Consider the following 19,781-nt stretch of genomic DNA (forward strand, 5'->3'; position numbering starts at 1 on the left):
ATAAGCGCTTCACAATATGGCTTCTGGAAGGCCATTGTCCTCACTACAACCCCCATTGACTAGGGAGATAAAATATATTAGGGGCCCAGTAATCCAGAAAGCAGCCAATTAAAGGGCCAGGAGCAAAATCCATTTTTAGTTTTTGAGGTCTGCCCATTAGAAGTACATGCTTTAAACTTCAGAATATTTATAAAAGGTGAATCCCTGCTAGCTCATTACACAATGGCGAACTTTTATGATGTTCTAACACAGACTCATAGTAAAAGGATGCCAGATTAAGGTGGCACTGAAGCTAACACCACAGATAAAACTATCAAAGGGATAATTGTACAATATCTGACAAATAGATTTTCTGCAAAAGTTATCCTTCTGCAGCCTGCAAGTTTCATTGCGTGACAAAGATAAAGACAGTCCTTGGCTTATGACTTTTCATTTAATGACAGTTCAGAATTACAACAGCCATGGAATGTATGCTTTAAGGCCTATAAAGCACTTCTGACCCTTGCAAAATCACACAATTGCAATGTTGGTGCTTGGCAACCTGTTTGTACTTATGACTGACTGGTAGCCAAGCACCTTGTGATCATGTGATTTCCATTAACAAATTTCTCTGTTGCCTCCCTAGAAACTCAGTGCCACAGAGCTGTGATTCCCCCCATCCCAGACAGACCTTTGAGAGCAAAAGGGCTGCCTGCTGAGTGGAGGGGAACTCCTTTGACAGGCTAAAGAAACGTAGATCAGATCCCCCAAATCAGGGGTTCTGTTTGCCTACATGTCAGTATCATTCAATGACCACAATCCCAGCACTCCTAATTGTGGTAGTTAAGCAGTCTTTTAAGTTGTTAAGCGGATGGCGCAAAAGGGCTGCCTGCAGAGTTCAGCTCCCTTCCATGTGTTAGAGAGGGAACTCCTCTGAAGTTCTGTTTGCTCCATCTGCTTAGCAACCTAAAAGACTGCTTAACTGCCACATTTGGGAGTGCTGGGGTTGTGGTCATTGAATGATACTGTCATGTGGGCGTCTTACTTAATGACCGCTTCACTCAATGACTGAGATTCTGTTCCCAATTTGTAAATCGAGAAGTATCTATACCTAATTTTCTATTTTTTTTCCATTTACTATACAGATCCACCTTAGTATGTATTGGATTATTAAGCTACAATGCTTGGCTGTCCTATTTAATTAAATCAGTGTACTTCCTGGATAAATATAGCCCCTTCTTTTTCTTTCTTTCTAAACTTTAACCACTGTGTACTTGTTTCAGATTAAACTTAGAAAAATGCAAATGTTTCTTAGCCATCAAGCTCCTCAGAAGATAAGTTTCTCTTGGAGATGAGAGGCTACAGTGACTATTGCTGCTTATGTTTGTACTACATTTTTAACCTCTTGAGTATAACTTATTACAGTGACTATATTTTGTCACTGTACTTTTTAATCTACATATTAGCTTTTGGAATTGCATTCCACAAAGAAGGGTTTTGGAGCAGCATGTAAGCTTCTGAAAATGAATACAGAAACCCACTATTCAACTATGATGGTTGTGAGTATAGAAGGAGAGGGTGGAGCAGGATACCTCCTTGAATTTTTTGAAGGAAGGTGGGAGATAAGTATGCTTAAGTGAATAGTAAATAAAATCTATCAAGCTATTGCCCTTGGGTCTTGTCTGAAATCCAGACAATTACTTACATAATAAAATCAAATCTCACTCACCATACATTTTGCCTTCATCTGAGAGGATAATCTTCCGCCGACCACAGGGCGGGTATATTGCCAGTGCCTCCTGGAAGCTCTGTTCAATGTCTGGACTCCACACTCCTTCGGCATCATTGTCCAGACTTTTGTCCATTCCCTCTTGTCCATCTTCTCGCCCCTCCCCAGGGCTGCCGCTGGTGTTCCAGCTGTTGGACGCTATTGTGATGGCTGCTCTGGGCTCTGACCCTGAGCCCCAAAAGGCAATTCGTCAGCCTAAAACAAGCAAAGAAAGTTGATTAATGAACTGCCATTGAACATAGATGGAATCTTAACCTCCAGATTGAAGTTAAAAACAAATTTTGAATCACATAAACTTCAATATGGTGAACACCCAAATTTAAACAGTTGTTTCATAGTAAGTATTTTTAAACCTACACATTAAGCACTTTTACAGCTGATGTCCTAACTTTATAAATTTGTTGACCATAATTGTAGCAATGTTTCAATGCTTTTACATACCCTTTGCCCTCTTTAATACTTATCCAAAGAAACCAAAAGATATTTTCTCATATATATTGAATATTTAAATAGCTCTGGCTCCAAAACTTATTTAAGCAATAGAACTTCAAACAAAAGTGTGCCAGAAATTTAATCTCTCACATATATACCATTGTTCCACTTCCACATAACATGTAGCAAACACAGGGAATATGATCTTAAGAAATTATGATTTAATTATTTTCTAATTATCTTGGTTGTATTTTAGTTTACATTAAGAAACAAATATCCAAACGCTGAATTCTATAACCAGAGTTTGTCTAAATCCATTCCATCATGATAAACTATACTGTTGACTATTGGAGAAAGACATTAAACATTTTTTAACAGTGGTGTGGTTTGGAAAGATTTTCATCAGCACAATATACTTTTGTTTAAGAAAAACACTGTGTTATAAAATTAATTGATAACATAATGAATTAAGAAAAATCAAACAATCTAATTAAGGATCTAATGTTTCGTCAAGTTGAAAATCCTACCATTTTGTGTGTTGTAATAATCTGTAATTCACAGATTGTAATAAAAATAATACTATATTAACAGATTTTAATGCCTTCATTTTATTTTGATTTTTAATCTGTATAATTTTAATTAGGCAGTGGAAGTATTTCACTGAAACTATACCGCCTAAATCACGTAAATATTTAAAAATAGTGTAAGTAAAACTTTTAGTTTGAACATAACATTACAAAAATAAAATTAATTCGGCATGTTAAAAGGATACACCTTTCTTAGAACTGAATCAGAAGCATCTATTAAATACTGTCAAAACACTAAATCTTATGTGGTCGGAAGGGTATTTTCTTATACTTCCTTTAATGTAATCCTCTCAACCCTGAAATGTCTCTCTAAAATTATGGAGCCTTCTTGAATGCGATTGAGTTGAAAAGAGGGAATTGTTCAAAAATTCATAGCTTTATTACATAGGTGTCTTAATTTAATTTTGGTCAATTTCCTCCTTCAGATAATTCAGATGAGTCTCAGACAAATGTTTTTCAGAAGATACAGATAGGAATGAGTGACTCTTGCACTGAACAGTTCTTAAGAATCTTTTTATATGTTATACAAAAAAAATTGAAGAAAAAAGCCTTCTGAATTTAAAAATTATAAACAGCAATGTCATCTACTGTAGATTTCCTAACAGAAAAAGATTAGAGCAATGGGAGTTTGTATCTTACAGTTCTATATTTATTCTATGTCTATTATTTGATGCACATTTTTCAAATATTCAGCACTGGTAATGATTAGTTAAATCTAAGCATTTACCTTCATATTTCCTTTTTCAGAGAAACACTATCTTGTTCAATGGCAGGCTGATAAATTTTACTTACAGCCTGGTGTAATGCATGTTTTATTTAGAAGTAAATCCTATTTTGTCCAATTGATAAATTCTTTGTGTGCTACTGAACATGTTGATGTGCTTTTGAAAATATAAAATTGTTCAGCCAGAGAGGAATGCAACATTATTTCTATGCTGATAAAAACTACCCAAAACTGCATGGTTAAAAATATTGAATTCCACTCCTAAATTATATAGAGTAGTTTTTGTAGCAAATCAGGCCATCTCGTTATAGTTTTAATGTTTAGAAGAAATATATAAGTTTCTCAGTGATTTGAAATAATCTTTTGAGACAATGGTTGGACATCATTCGGAGAGAAAATTGGGTATACATTGGTCCTTATGTTGAAAGTCCTAAGAAATCACAGGATTTTTTTTCTAGTTTTTAAAAATAATTTTCAGAAAGATTCTGCAAAGATCCAGACCCCTGTTTGCAATTCAGTGATTTCTGTAAGCCTGGAAATTGTGCTGGTTTCTTCCTACACATTACTCCAAAGGCAGCTGGGTGTTTTGCAATAACTTGTTTGGGGGCTGCAGCACCACCACTAGCTGGGGTGATGAGAGCAGAGAGGTGTCTTCTCCGGCCGGAGGCTTCCGGGAGAGAACACAACTAAGGTGTCCAATGCAGATATCTCCTTTTAAAGAAACTGTAGAGACAACGGGCTTTTTTTTTTTTAAAGGAACCTCTTCTCTGCTTCTCTATGATGTCACCTAATCTCCCTCTTGCTTCCCCCTCCCCTTTCACCCACCCCACCCCACCCCTTCTTTGGAAACAGCGTAGCCAAATAAGGAGATCAGAATCACAGCAACTAGCCAAAGAGAAGGGGAGGGATGAAGGGGAGATTGCAGTCCACACAAGGCTCCAACACACTCTCAGTCTCTTTCCTACGTTTGTTCCCTCTCTCGGACATATACACACCATGCAACATGTCACACAACTGTACAAAATAATCAGGGATTCTCAGACTCTCAGAGAACATTCTGACAGCATAGGGTGCAACAAGAATTTCAAGAGCCGGATGTAAAAGTATGCAGTCCTGAACAACTTTCGAAGAGCCTATGAAGACTATGAAGGAAGGGTGGGCCTGATTCTAATAATCTTGAATAAAAGTTCTTTTTCTGAAAATCAGCCTCTGTGTCTCTTTCGCCCTCCCCCCTCAAATATACAAAAAATATTGATAAGATTGAACATGTCCAGAGACAGGCAACAAAAATAGTACAAGGTCTGAGGGACAAAACCGGAGGTGGATTCCTACTTGTTTGGACCAGTTCGGTCAAGTAGTAACTTGGCTGGCCACGCCCCTGAACTGGTTCTATCGGTGGCACCATAGGCGCCACCATCTTGTTTTTTGCTTCTGCGCATATGCGCATAGCGTGCATCAAGTGAACCTGAGCAAACCAGCAGTAACAGAAGCCAGAACCCACCCCTGGATAAAACATATCTGAAGAGACTGTAGGAACTGAATATGTACAGCCTGGAGAAGGGAAGGAACAACATGATTGAAACCTTTAAATATATGAAGCATATGAATAAGGCTCTAGGCGGCAATATTTGCAACAGTAAGCAAAGATTAAGAACACAGGAATATAACCTTAAACTGTTAAGAGGGAAATTTAAAAGTAATGTTAGAAGGTATTATTTCACAGAAAGAGTAGTGGAAGCTTGGAACCAATTGCCAGTAGAGGTAGTGGGTCAATCATCAGTAACTGAGTTTGAACATGCTTGGGATAAACATGTGTTCATCATCTCACAAAAATTAAAAAAAATAATCCAAATAAAAATAAATAAATAAATAAATAGTTTTTAAAAAAAGGCTCAAAGGATAGACTCAATGGACCACTAAGTCTTTTTCTGATGCCAGTTTTCTATGTTTCAAGATAGTTCCCACCTTATTTTCCTTCTCTTTCTCCCATACAGATGGACAGATCTTAGATAAGGAGCACAACAAGAAACCTCTATTGCTACCCAGGGGATAAACCAGCCAAAAGCTCCATGTTTGGATCCTTTCAAAGGAATACATTCTTTTCTGTCTCTGTTGCCCATTTGCTTGCTGTTTCTGAGCTCAATTCTTACTAGTGCCCAGAAGAAGAAGGCAAGTTAGGGAAGGGCACTGGTAGTGACAGCTGCACTCCTGCCAGGCTCTTGCAACTGCCACTTTACTCAGCTGTTCAGAAAAGGAAGAGAGACAGAGTGGATAAGCAATGGATGAAGCAGCAACAGGATCAGGGAATTTCAGTAAAGGGCCTTGAGCAGATGCCCAGCAACTCCAGCTGGCAGTATTGGCTCTGTTGAGAAATCTTCTAACTGGAGTATTAAAATAGTAAGGAATTTTTCTCAAGCTGTGATCCACTTTGTGCAGTTCCCCACCTGAGATTCATCCTTCACTGAGGAAGGACATTGGAACATCTTGTTCTTGCCCCGGAATCAAGAGTGTACCATGAAAAAAAAATGATGTTACTTGTTTTCGCAAAAGACCATCTTCCCTGCCTTGCTTCAGTTTTCCAGAAATTCAGGAATGCCAATGTCAGTCAGGAAAACCATCAATAATGAAGAGCTAGCTATGGACGCAATCAAATGTGAAAAGATGTTTTGCAAATTTTAGAACGTCTTTTCACATCTTAGACATTTTAGAAGTCTGTTCATGTTTCAAATCTTTTTTATTATCAACAGATTTGAAATGGCAATTGTTATCCTAAAGATCTTTTTCTTTCTGTCCCAAAGGCATAGAATACCGCATTTTTCGGAGTATAAGAAACACCTTTTCTCCATAGTGAGGGGGGAGGAGTATCCAGGATGGGTGTTGACTTTGTCCTCTCATGATTGGATGAGTCAGATAAGCTCTTTGGGTAACGCCCCCTGGCCAGCAGGACTACCCATTCTTCTGACTCATCTCCTCAAGGAAAAGTTGCACTACTCAGTAACTCCAGTAATTTACAAAGGAGTAAGGAAAATAAACTTGGATCCGGCGAATCCTGCCTCCCTTCATCGAACACAGCCTCCTCCTGCAAGGACTGGACTGCCACAAGCCCCCTGGGGCGGCACGCTGCCCTGGCCACTGAGTGAGACGGAGTCACTCAGGGAGGACAATTGCCGGGCAGGCAGGAGGAGAGGGCAATATGCTTCCTAGAAGCAGCCCTTAATGCAGAGGCTAATCAGGAGCAGAAGCGCTCCTCTGCTCCCCTCGGGTTGAGCCACGAAGCTGGCTAAAATACCCTGGAACACCTGTGCTGGCAGCCGACAAGGTGAGAGCCGGAAAGGCTTAGAAAGAGCTGCCTGGGAGGCAGGGGAGAGAGCTGCAGCCATGGCAAGCCTGCAAAGGCAAAAGCCATTTCCATGTGCTCCAGCAAGGAGGAGCCGTTTGAATTTGGAGCCGGGGCCATCTTGAAACCACATGGTCCAAGATGGCTGCCCCCAGCAGCTCAGAGCCTCAACTCTCAGCCCTCCAGCCACAACCGGAGGCTTGTGGAGCCCTTGAAAGGTGAGAAACCATCGCAGAGGCATTAGCCAAGGGCGGGGGATGCAGCAAAGGGCCAACAGGAGGCTTGTTAAGGGAGTTAGAGGCAGGCGGTGGATCCCCCCCCCCTACTTCCTAGATGAATCAAGACTGCACGAACCCCCCCCCCCAACCTGAGAACTCCTCACCTCCCAGAGGAGGATTCCCTTCGGCTTGGTGCTTCAGAAATCCTGCCTAAAAGCCCGTTCTCTCCCTTTCTAACTGCATAGTAACAGGAAAAGCCCCCCCCCACCCTTAAGGACACACTCCTTTAAGGAGGAGAAAGAGACTTGGCGAGAATGCCATCAGAAAAAGGCTTCCAGCAAGAGCTGTGTTTTTTGGGGGGGGGGCTAAGTCTCCTTCACCCTTAAGAAAATTCTCCTTGAGTAGGAGAAGGAGGGGGGAGGGGCGGGAAGTCCCTGAGTAGGAGGCAAAACAAAAGCTGTTTTTTGTGGCTAAGTTCTGAGGGCAGGGCGATGGCAATTGCCTTGCAAAACCATTTGGAAAGAAGGGGGGAGGGGCCCCACGTAAGGAAGAGTATTCAGCCCCCAGGAAGAGACAGAAGAACCTCCAATCAGGTTAGAGATTACCCCCCTCCCCCAAGGCTTTCCAAGGGTGGGGGTGAATAGGCAAAGAGCAAATGCTATACAATACAATACTATGCAATACAATAGCAGAAGGGGCAGGAACCTGGTAGGTCTTCTAGCCCAACCCCTCGCCTAAGCAGAAATTCCTACACCATTTCAGACAAATGGCTATCATTACTAGTCAGCCCTGTAGCTCAATGGTTAACAGCTGACTCTGTAAACCACTTAGAGAGGGCTGAAAGACCTATGAAGCAGTATATAATTCTAACTGCTATTGCTATTACCATCCAACAGCTGCTTAAAAATCTTCCACTGTTGGGGCATTCACAACGTCCGGAGGCAGGTTGTTCCACTGATTAATTGTCTAACTGTCAGGAAATTTCTCCCCAGTTCTAAGTTGCTTCTCTCCTTATTAGATTCCACCCATTACTTCTAATTCTGCACTCAGATGCCTTGGAGGATAATCAGGTTGCCTCTTCCCTGTGGCAACCCCTGAGATATTGGAACACTACTATCACGTCTCCACTAGTCTTTCCTTTCAGTAAACTAGACCTGCCCAATTCCTGCAACCGTTCTTCATAGGCCTTAGCCTCCAGCCTGATCCCTCTGTTGCTCTTCTCTGCACTCTCCCTAGAACCCCCACATCCTTTCTACATCATGGTGACCAAACTGAATGCAGAATTCCAATCTGGCCTTTCCAAGGCCTTATAAGGTGGAATGAACACTTCACGGGAGCTTGATTCTATTCCTCTGTTTATGCAGCCAAAAACTGTGCTAGGTTTTCTGGCAGCTATTGCACACCGCTGGCTCATATTAAAGGGTGGTCCACCAGGACTCCAAGATCCCCTTCACAGTTACTACTGTGGAGCAAGGTATTCTGTACCTGTGCACTTCACCTTCCTTGCCTAAAGGTAGAACCTTACCTCTTTGAATCCCATTTCCCTAAGTAGTGCCCAATGCTCAAGGGTACCAAGATCCTTCTGTATCTTTAGCCTGTATTCTGAAGTGTTGGCTATTCCTGCCAGCTTGGGGTCACCTGCTAACCTGATGACCCCCCCCCCCATCAGCATTTAACAAACAGAGAGCTAACAGTCATTCTGGCTCCTTCTCATGACCGCTTGAGATAACAGCAGTTCTTAAAGAAACAGTACTACTATCATGGCATTTATTTTGCTATCCCAAATGTTAGCTTACACACCTAACACCCTCATTCAAATCACTGATGAAGATGTTGAAGAGTACTGGGCTCAACCTGAGCCTTGGGGGACTCACTGCACTCTTCCCTCCATGAAGAGGCAGTCCCATTGAGGAGTATAGGTGTGTGCACCAGTTACCAAGGCACCTGGTGTGACTAGGTCTAATCCTCAGTCTTCTACTTTATCTAGTAGCAGGTTATGGTCTACCTTATCAGGACTTGCTGAAGTCCAAGTTAACTATATCAATGGCATTCCTATGGTCCACTAGGGTTGTCACCGTAATCTAAGAAGATTTGTAGATTTAGATTTATTGAACATTTATAGGCCGCCCTTTTCCCTGAAGGGACTCAGGGTGGCTTACAACAATGGGGGAAGGGAGTGCAAAACAAGACATAAAAGAAACGTGAATAAAAAATTAACTATAAAACACAACATTCATTATGGCTAGTCTAGTATGATCTGTTTTTGACAAACCCATGTTGGCTTTGGGCTCTCGAGCCGGTTTTCTCACTTTCTGAAGGGGGGGAATCACATCAGCAATTCTATAGTGGTTCTCCGGTACTCCAGGAGCTCTGATAGATATAGTTTCAGTTGTTTGGAGATCTCATCCGCCAGCTCCTTCAGATCCCTGGGGTGTAACCCGGTCCTGGGAATTGGACCTTGCCTAAGATAGACAGGCTACCATTTCTTCCCTATCTCATCTTGGGTCCCTAATCTGAATTTGGGGTGCTGTTTTTGATAGGTTGGATAGTTTATCCCTGCTGGTAAAGACAGATGCCAAGCACGAGTTAAATAGTTCGGCTCTACCCCTGCTGCCTGTCACCTTCGGGCCACTTTCTCCCAGCAAGGGACCAATTGTTTCCTTAATCTTTCTTGGTTTTATCAGGCGGGAAGATGCCCCCCCTTTTTGTATTTCATTTTATTATTATTATTGTTGTTGTGATTCTTGTTATTATTATTATTTTACCTTTGTGGCAGGCCTTATTGTGAGCCTTAGCTTCCCTCTCTTCATCGTTACACACACTCTAGTGGCCGCCCATTAAACTCCATCGGTGTTTACATTCAGAATATCTCTGCGCTAATCCTAGCCATAGAATCATAGCACCCTTATGGCCGGGGGGGAAAAAAGGGTCAGATAGGCTGGTCCCCATGCCAGAACCCACCACAAACTCAGAATGGGATGCCCGACTATGAGAGATCGCAGAAGCACCTCAGATAGCCTATGAATTTAGACAACTTTCGCTGAGGGCAGAACATATAGCAGGGGTGGGATACATCAGAGCCGACTGGCTCAGCCGGACCAAGGGGACAGTTTGGAGCGGAAGCTGCAGCCAGCAATCTTCAAGGAAATGGCAGAGTGCTTCGGACACCCGGAGATCGACTTATCCGCCACGCCCTCAACGCTCAGCTCCTGAGGGTCATCTCCAGGTACCAGACATGGGGGGGGGGGCAGAAGGGGCGGACGATCTGCGAAGCCCCTGGACCAGGGGTTGTCGGTATGCCTTTCGCCCTTACCCCTGATCCCCAGGGTCATATGGGAAACCCTTCGGGAGGGGGCAGAAGGGGTTCTCTTGGTGCCTCTCTGGCCCCGGAGACTGTGGTTGCAGAGCTCCAGTCGCCTTCAACGGAGAGGCCATGGAGATTCCCCCTGGAGGGAATATCCCTTAACCAGGGGTCGCTGGAGCACCCAGACCGTCAATGGCTCCAGCTGACCGCTTAGCTCTTGGAACGGAGCATCCTGGGGAAAGACCCTCCCCCCCCCCAGGGTGATGCAGACTCCAGACTGCCCGCACACCTTCCACAGAGCGTATATATGGCTCCATGTGGCAGGCCTCTGCCTCATGGTGTAATTCCCTGGGGCACAATCCTAGCCAGGCCTCAGTGCCTCAGATTCTGGACCTCTTCCAGGCAGGCCGGGACAGAGGGTTAGCTTCTAACACAATTAGGAGACAGGTCCCAGACTTCTCGCCAGTTGTCCTGCGTGGCAGGAACCAGAGCTCGACTCACCTTCCTGACAATTCCTCAAGGGGGCTTCCAACCCCAAACCGCACGCAGCGTTCAAGTACCATTCCTGGGACTTACACAGGGTAGGGGACGCTCCAATAGGTGCTCCATCTGAGCCTTTACGAACAGCTTCCCTTAAGTTCCTGATTCTCACGGTGGCCTTTCTGGTGGCCATCCCCCCCCGCCAGGCAGATATATGAACTGCAAGCTCTCCACCGGGGAGGGTCTCTGCTTCCCCCACTAAGACAGAGTGGGGTTACGCCCTTCATCCCAAGGTGGGCTTCTGCTTCCATCAAACCCAGGAACTGATTTGCCCAACTTCTGTCCAGACGGGGGGGAAAGAAGGGGCTCACTCTGGGCATAAGGAGGGCCCTGAGGATTATCTCAGGAGAACCAGGCCAGTCAGGAAATCCGAAGCTCTGTTTGTTTCCTTCCAATAGGGGCCTGGGTAACAGGGTGACTTCCACCACAATAGGTAGGTGGTTGCAAACCTGCGTTGCCACTGCATACCAATCACAGGGCTTTCAGACACCAATCATATCACAGCTCACTCCACGCGGAGCGCAGCCACATCCAGGGCCTGGGCCACGCAGACAGCCCTGGCCGGAATCTGCAGGGCAGCCACGTGGGCTTCCCCCTCTCCCTTTGCTAGGAACCATAAACTGGACTCTTTTACCCCGCAGGGCAAAAGCCTCCTGGACGCAGGGCCTCTTGGACGCAGGGCGTTGCAGGTGGTTCACAGGGCGGAGCCCACGCCTCAACTGGCACAAGCGGGGGACATGGGGCCTCTGGGGTCTCCCTCCCTAGGGACGTGCAGGCTTTGGTACGTCCCATCCTGGATACTCCTCCCCCCTCACTATGGAGAAAGGGCGTTGGTACTTACCTGATACGCCTCTTCTCATAGTGGGGGGAGGAGTATCCAGTCCCTCCCTGACTATGTTTGTATGACTAAGTTTTATGTTCACAGTTTTATGAAGTTATATAAATATTGATGTTGAAGACGATAAAAGCTAAGAACTGAATTAAGAGTCTGGAGTGAATGGTGCAACGAGTCGGATGGAGCTCTTCGTCAAAAGAATGGGTAGTCCTGCTGGCCAGGGGGCGTTACCCAAAGAGCTTATCTGACTCATCCAATCATGAGAGGACAAAGTCAACACCCATCCTGGATACTCCTCCCCCCACTATGAGAAGAGGCGTATCAGGTAAGTACCAACGCCCTTTTCCCTCAAAAAGAGGCTGAAAATCTGGATGCGTCTTATACACTGAATACAGCATTTTTTGCCTCCTGAAACCCTGCCCCTTCACCAAAATGGCTGTGCATATCTTGTAGGAGGCTTTCAGAGAGGTCATGGGGGCTAGGGAGAGCCGAAATGAGCAAAAAATGGGCTGTTTTTTGCTCAATTTTGCTTCCCCTGGAGCACTTCCTAATGCCCCCCCTTTTTTGACAAAAAACGGGCCCATTTTTGTGAAAAACAGGCCATTTTTTACTCATTTGAGCAGCCACATGCACATTTATGGCCATCTGGAGGTCGTTTTGCAGGCCTCTGGCAGTGTTCCTCCTGTCCCTCCTTGTACAAAGGCGGAGGTAGTGGTCCTGATACTGGGTTGTTGCCTTCCTACGGCCTCCTCCATGTCTCCTGATGTACTGGTCTGTCTCCTGGTAGCGCCTCCATGCTCTGGACACTACGCTGACAGACACAGCAAACTTTCTTGCCACAGCTCTCATTGATGTGCCATCCTGGATGGGCTGCACTACCTGAGCCACTTGTGTGGGTTGTAGATGCCGTCTCATGCTACCACTAGAGTGAAAGCACCGCCAGCATTCAAAAGTAACCAAACCATCATCCAGAAAGCATAGGAACTGAGAAGTGGTCTGTGGTCACCACCTGCGGATCCACTCCTTTATTGGGGATGTCTTGCTAACTGCCTATGCTTTCCACCTGTTGTCTATTCCATTTGCACAACAGCATGTGAAATTGATTGTCAATCAGTGTTGCTACCTAAGTGGACAGTTTGATTTCACAGAACTGTGATTGACTTGGGAGTTACATTGTGTTAAGTGTTCCCTTTATTTTTTTGAGCAGTGTGTGTGTGTGTGTGTGTGTGTGTGTGTGTGTGTGAATGATAATGAAAGGATCTTTCTTTGTAAACTCCAAGAATTGTGGCAGCATGGGAGGTTGGTAGAAACTGGACTCAGAAGATCTCAGAATTTAACTACTTCCAACAATTCATGTAAGAGAGCTCATCCTTGGAATATTTTGTATTACCCTGTTGAGATCAAAGAGAGCAGGAAAATATTTCTAAGCACTATCGCTGATAATTAGCAGGATAATCCAAAATTTTATATCCAATTGCTAGGAAATGACTCCTAAGAATCAGTCAGTTAGATGAGAGCTAAACCTGGCCTTAATGCGGAGATTATGAGTGCTGAAGAAGGATTTTTAATTTGCAATTCTGAACCCAGAACAAGGCATAGCTACACAAATTAACACTAAAAAAAATAATACAGATATATCACTAAATATTTTGATGCTTTGCTAAATCAAACTACAATTCAGCTTTACAATTTCATTTTAATGTATGCTGATTAGTGTACATTCAAAGTTACAATAAAGTATTCTATTCTCTATTCAACGTATCTTGCAAACAAACTATTTGTAATAAATATATTCAATTAAGCAACATGCATTGCCACTAAACTTACTCCTATCTGCCAACTCAGATCCCATGACATAATTTTATTTTGGAATATGTATATTAAATATATATTCATAGTGTCCTATTTCACAACAGTTACCAAAATGATAAACACTGAAACACAAAAGTAACAGCAAAACAAAGCCCAGTTTCTATTTTTTTTAAACCAATGCTGATCTGAAATGCTCTCTGCCCATCCAGATCTAGGTAGAAAACTGTATTTGAAATGTGCTGTCCCCTTACTGATCCTTATCCTCTATTGCAGTGTTTTTCAAAAACTGGCTGAGGAACTCTGGGAGCTGAAGTCCACATGTTTTAAAATTGCCAAGTTTGAAAAACACTGCACAATTGCATATGCAACCAATCACTGTAATAACCTGGCTTCTCTCCAACATAATAGGTAACAAGACTTAACAAAGTTGAGGCTGCCCTTGGAGAGTGTCAAAATAAGGGGGGAAATACTACTTTAATGCCAGTATATCCAAAGCCTTTCTCATTCACGGGTTAGGAGAACAATATCAGGGAATATTGTAAAGCTAAATAAAAAGAGACAATTATGCCATGTCCATTTATATATGGATCTCTTTCTGTAAGTTATTCCACATGAGCAAATAGTATCCCAGCTTTTCTCTGGATAATTAATGGAATCAAAGAAAGCAAATAAGCTACAGTCAGCTAACACTGAGCGACACAGTGGTATGAGGCCAAGTATGTGTGTGAAATGAGTTTAAAATAAATGTTATTAATATAAAACAGTCTTGTTAACCTTGAATTGTTTGTACTTTACAAAACTATATCCTACTTCAATGACACCTATTAGGAAAAGGCTTCTAATGCTGAACACTCAATAAATAGATGGGTTAATCAAACCTTCAAAGCAATTCCAATTAGGTTCCTAATAGCTTTCCAACAGTTCCTAGCACAAAATATTACTCTAATTAGCATCATATTATCATTAAGCGAGATGCATATATTAAAAGGTAAATGTAAAAGTTCCCCTTGGACATATATGCTAGTTGTTCCTGACTCTAGGGGGCAGTGCTCATCTCCATTTCAAAGCCGAAGCTATCCAAACACGTCTTGATGGTCATGTGGCCAGCATGACTAAATGCTGAATGCGCAGGGAACACTGCTACCTTCCCAAAGTGGTCCCTATTTTTCTACTTGCATTTTTACATGCTTTCAAACTGCTAGGTTGGCAGAAGTTGGGACAAGTAATGGGAGCGCACACGGCACTAGGGATTCAAACCGCCAAACTGCTGACCTTTCTGATCGACAAGCTCAGCGACAAGTCTTAGCCACTGAGCCACCGCGTCCCTTATGCATATACTACATATCCTTTATCTTTCCATGAGTTTAAAAAAAATCAGGACTTCAATCTTCAAACTTCCACAGAAGGAAAGATCTTAAAGCTAAACCAAAAGGGCAAGCTTCCTTTTAATGAGAGATGCCACCAAATAAACCATCATTGTTGCAAAGCATGGCTCTAAATAGTCAGCAATGGTTGCGCTCCTCTTATAATTAAGGTGTACATGTAGAAAAATCACAGAGCAGTTTGAAACGTGTTGCAATTTCTATACAATAGTCTTTCCCAATGTTAGAACCTTTCAGATGTGCAGGATTCAAATTTCCCCTAATTATGCTAGCTATGGATGATTAGATTTGTTGCAGAACATAGAGTATCTGTCGGGCAATAATGTTGGTCCAAAATTTCTGGTTTTTGCAGGGAGAGTGCTAGCAAGCAGGCAAATCAGGAATTTGACTAAAAATCTAATAGAGATTAACCCACAGCTACTCCACCCAACTTTTACAAAGCAACAACAGAAACCAAGATGGAAGCTAATAATGCTGGGCGGGTTTTGTTTCAACAGTAGAATGCTGACTATTTTTAAATCAATACAGAGCAAAACTACAGCCGCCCCTGAGGAATTTTTCAACATTTCACTTAGCTTCAATATTTTGACATGCTAAACTTTATTCCACTGGGAATTGAAGCCCAGGGAATCTGACCATTTAATACAATATTCATATTCCATTATCTTATGTATATCTAATTAATTTGTATGTGTAGTAAAATGTACAGCCCACAAAAAAATTTTCAGAGATTTCCAAACTATTAATAAAAAATATATAGAAAGATGTCAGGTTAAGAATGCACTAATTTAAGGGCGATCCTACCTATTGCAGCAAATTTTGAGTTAAATACATAATGGTTCAAATACACAAAGGTGATTGTTCATTATATAATGCTAGTTATACAATAATACTGTTCCAATTTACATAGGTAAAGGTAAAGGTTCCCCTCGCACATATGTGCTAGTCGTTCCCGACTCTAGGGGACAGTGCTCATCTCCATTTCAAAGTCAAAGAGCCAGCGCTGTCTGAAGAAGTCTTCGTGGTCATGTGGCTGGCATGACTAAATGCCGAAGACACATGGAATGCTGTTACCTTCCCACCATAGGTGGTCCCTATTTTTCTACTTGCATTTTTATGTGCTTTCAAACTGCTAGGTTGGCAGAAGCTGGATGGGAGCTCACTCCGTTACACGAACCATCGAATTGCTGACCTTTCTGATTGACAAACTTAGCATTTTAGCCACTGGGCCACCATATTCCACCCAATTTACATATAAATTCAATTTAAGGACAGATCTTGGGTTCAGAACGTGTTCTTAAATGGTGGACTAAATGTAGCTTGTGCTGGGGAAAAGGTAGATAAGAAGATGCAACTGTGACCTGATTAAGGTGAGTTTTTGTTGCACAAAACATTGCTTTTCAAACTTGTCAACTTTTAATACGTGTGAATTTAAACTCCCATAATGCTGCTGGGAATTCTGGGAGATGAAGTCCACACATCTTAAGAGTTCCAGGTTTGAAAAAACACTGTAGTAGAGGGGTGTCAAACTTCTGTCGTCACATGACGTATCAGAACTTTATCCCCCTTTGCTAAACTGGGCAGTGGCATGGCCAGCGCATGACGCATCCGGCTAATGGACCGAGAGTTTAACAGCCCTACTGTAGTAAACAAAAATTACATAAATGGAGATTATAGTCCTACATTTCTCTTAATGAAGGTCTCTCTGAATCAAATGTTTATTTGGTTTAAATCTCTTAATTCAATTAAGTACAAGCCTCTTCCATAACCAAACCCTTGCAACAGGGTCTTGTACCCAGCTGTCTCTTCCAAACTTCACAAAACTTCACAGGTTTTTTGTTCATTCTCATTCTGCCCTTGCTTCTTGTTCCACTTTCATCATTATTACATGTCACGTGCTGGCCACAGTCTCTCTCTCTTAATATGCCATCCTTTAGACCAGGGGTGTCAAACTCATGTCAACACAGTGGCATCACGTGTCGTATCAGGACTCCCCCCCCCTTTGCTAAACCAAGCATTTGCATGGCCAGCACATGATGCATCCAATCCATGGGCTGGGAGTTTGACAGCCCTGCTTTAGATCTTAATAGAGAGATTGGTTAATAGGATGAACTTTGCCTGTTGTATTTCAGTGAGCTAACTATGTAGGAAGCTGGAGGAATGTTCCTCCCCACCCAACAAACTCTTTTCATTTAAGTTAAGGCATCATGAAACTCTATCCGCCAGTCTGTCCACTTTCCAAAAACAAACTATTTCCAAGGATGAAAGCCCCAAATATACAAAGCAGTGCCATTATCAGCTCAGATTTACATCTAGACAAAAAATAAATTAAGAGATTTTTTCCCCTCATATCTTCCAAATTATGTTATTGTATTCCTGCAGTGTATAAACCAGTTAATAACAACTATAAACTGTTCAGACTTGAAAGCATACCACTAAGATTTTTTTCTAAGTACCTTAAAACAAGAATGCCAATGACAGCCACTTCAATGTAAGTTTTTTCATGAAGTTGATTGGTCTTTGAGAGGCATACTAGAATGTTCCAAAAAGTAACGAAGATTAGGAAAACAAAAAAATGTGACTTGAACTTTAGATAATACCCATGTATTTAATAATATTCTTATTTTGTCACTTAAGTTATAGGTCAGAGGCATATTTTGATATATCTCTCTGACCAGCTACCCATAAGACTCTGGGAAGGGCAAGCTGTCCTCATGCTATGCACTACTGGCATAGACAGGAAAGCCAATATAAAGGGAATATTCTCTTATTCTTTAATATTGTGATATAGATTTTTTTTTCTTTGAGCTTCTCATTTGGTACCTGGAATGGCAAAAGTTGTAATTTTTGAAAATTTAAGTAATACACTTGTCAGATAGCTGCAAGAAAACCTCTTTCACTAGAACTATGTTCATATGTGTGAAGATGTGTCATTTATCCCAGTTCTTTTTATTTTGCTTTGCACCCACTGATGCAGAACGAAAAATCAAGAAAATGCTATATCATCTGACATCAGCACTCAATGTTGCATCACTGTCTGCATCACTTCTGCATGCCAGAAAGGTTTATTTACTTATGGTTTGTTTTAAGAGAAATATCTTCCTGTGGTTATTCTTTCTGACCATGTTCTGAAGTATTTTCCATATACACAAAGGATGTATCTTCTCATCTTGCACACCCCATGGATTACATGTGTTACATGATCTGATTAATTACTTGACCAGAAAGGGCTGCTTAATTTCATATTCCACAATGTTCTACATCAGTGTTGAAAAGTGGTGCCCAGTATATGTTCAAAGACATTTCTTAGTTATGTTTCAATATTGAACCCCAACTTTCATTAAAACTGTACAGACACCACAGATTTGTTCTTGAGTGAACACTTTTCTTGTTAAACCTGAAAACCAATTCTGTGAAATATAGTCAGTGTTTTGTAACATGCCGCTGAGCAGAATTAGTTGAGAAAGGACGGAAGTAGCATTTTTAATGTCCATTCAGACTTATCTTCCAGTTTAGTACTGTCTGCATTAGAATGTTAAACCCATTTTGGTCTAAGCAATGAACTCCTGATTAGGGGATAAAAAAGGAGACGTGGGTGGCAATTCATGCAGAACATTTGAAGAAGTATCAGCAGCAGATTCTCTATATCTGGTCCGAATTGATGTGCTTTTCAGGACTATAAAAAGAAATAGGTTAGAAGGGAGGGAAGGAGGACAGTAGGGAAGTCAGGATGGAGAGGAGAAAGGAGAGGAATAGGAAAGGCAGAAGAAGGGGGAAGGATAAAGAGGAGGAAGAGAAAGAAGAGAAGGGAAAGAAGGTGGGAAGAAAGAAGGAGAGAAGAAAGAGAAGAATCTGGGGGAGGAAGGAGGGAGGGAAGAAGAGAGGGTAGTAAAGAGGGAAAGAGAAAGAAAGAGAGAAGGAGTGTTGAAAGGAAGGAAGGAAGGAGGGAGGAAAGGAGGGAGATTAAGAGAAAAGAAAGGAGGAGGGAAAGAGGAAGGGAGGGAGGGAAGGTATGTGAGAAGGAGGGGGGATCGAGGGAGGGAAAGGAGGGGGAAGGAAAGGAGGAAAGGAGAAAAAAAGGAGGGAAGGCAGGGGAGAAGGAAGTAAGAGGGGGAGGGAAGAAAAGGGTATGGAAAAGAAGAAATGAGGGAAGAGAAGAGGGAGGGAAGGAATAAGATACCTAACCTTTGATGTTTATAATGATTTGATAGTATGGGAATATCTTGAAATGTAGTTGTATTGTTTTTTACAAGTTATGGATGTTGTATTTTCTTTTTACCAATAAAATCTTTTTTTAAAAAGAAAAAAAAAGAAAAAAAAAAGAAATATTTTCTAATTCTATCTGGAACTTCCAAGGACGGAACCTGGGAATGTGTTGAATGGAAAACATGTATGTGATCATGTACATGTATGTATTAAGTATGGTTTTCATTTGCCTGAGAGACTCATATATGAATAGTTATCAATCAAGTTAGTTCATGTTTCATAAAGCTGCTGGCAGCTTTATTCAACTTCAGTTACTCAGGAGGTAGAATTCATTGATCTTTCAACTTGTAACCTATGTAGACAAAGGCTTAGAACTACACAAGATGGAATCTAAATCATTAAAATGTGAATTGAAAGTCAGATAATTCAGAGTGAATAAAATTATCATTAAGTCTACAATCATTTCTGAAGAAGCTGTTTCATAAGGCCTTAGACCATTCAAAAACAAAAGAAAAAATAACATCAAAAGGCCTTATGTCCTTCATAGGTTACAAATTCTGATTCTACAAGAGCCGAGGTGGCTCAGTGGTTAAATGCAGCACTGCAGGCTACTTCAGCTGACTGCAGTTCTGCTGT

General features: G+C 42.0%; 1 protein-coding gene across 3 annotated transcripts in view; it reads right to left on the reverse strand.

Annotated features, from left to right (window-relative positions):
• Window positions 1-19,781, reverse strand: part of TEAD3 (TEA domain transcription factor 3) — a 108,677-nt gene that overhangs the window by 38,402 nt on the left and 50,494 nt on the right. For all 3 annotated transcript variants that reach the window (XM_087719896.1, XM_087719897.1, XM_087719898.1), the window contains exon 2: window positions 1,709-1,963. In XM_087719896.1, the coding sequence (XP_087576022.1) occupies window positions 1,709-1,844 (136 nt within the window). In that variant the 5' untranslated portion in view covers window positions 1,845-1,963. The remainder of the gene's footprint in view (window positions 1-1,708; window positions 1,964-19,781) is intronic.

This window comes from Thamnophis sirtalis, unplaced genomic scaffold (genome assembly GCF_051295495.1).
Source record: "Thamnophis sirtalis isolate CommonGarterSnake01/CBP01778 unplaced genomic scaffold, rThaSir2_p1.2 scaffold_7, whole genome shotgun sequence".
Classification (NCBI taxonomy): domain Eukaryota; kingdom Metazoa; phylum Chordata; class Lepidosauria; order Squamata; family Natricidae; genus Thamnophis; species Thamnophis sirtalis.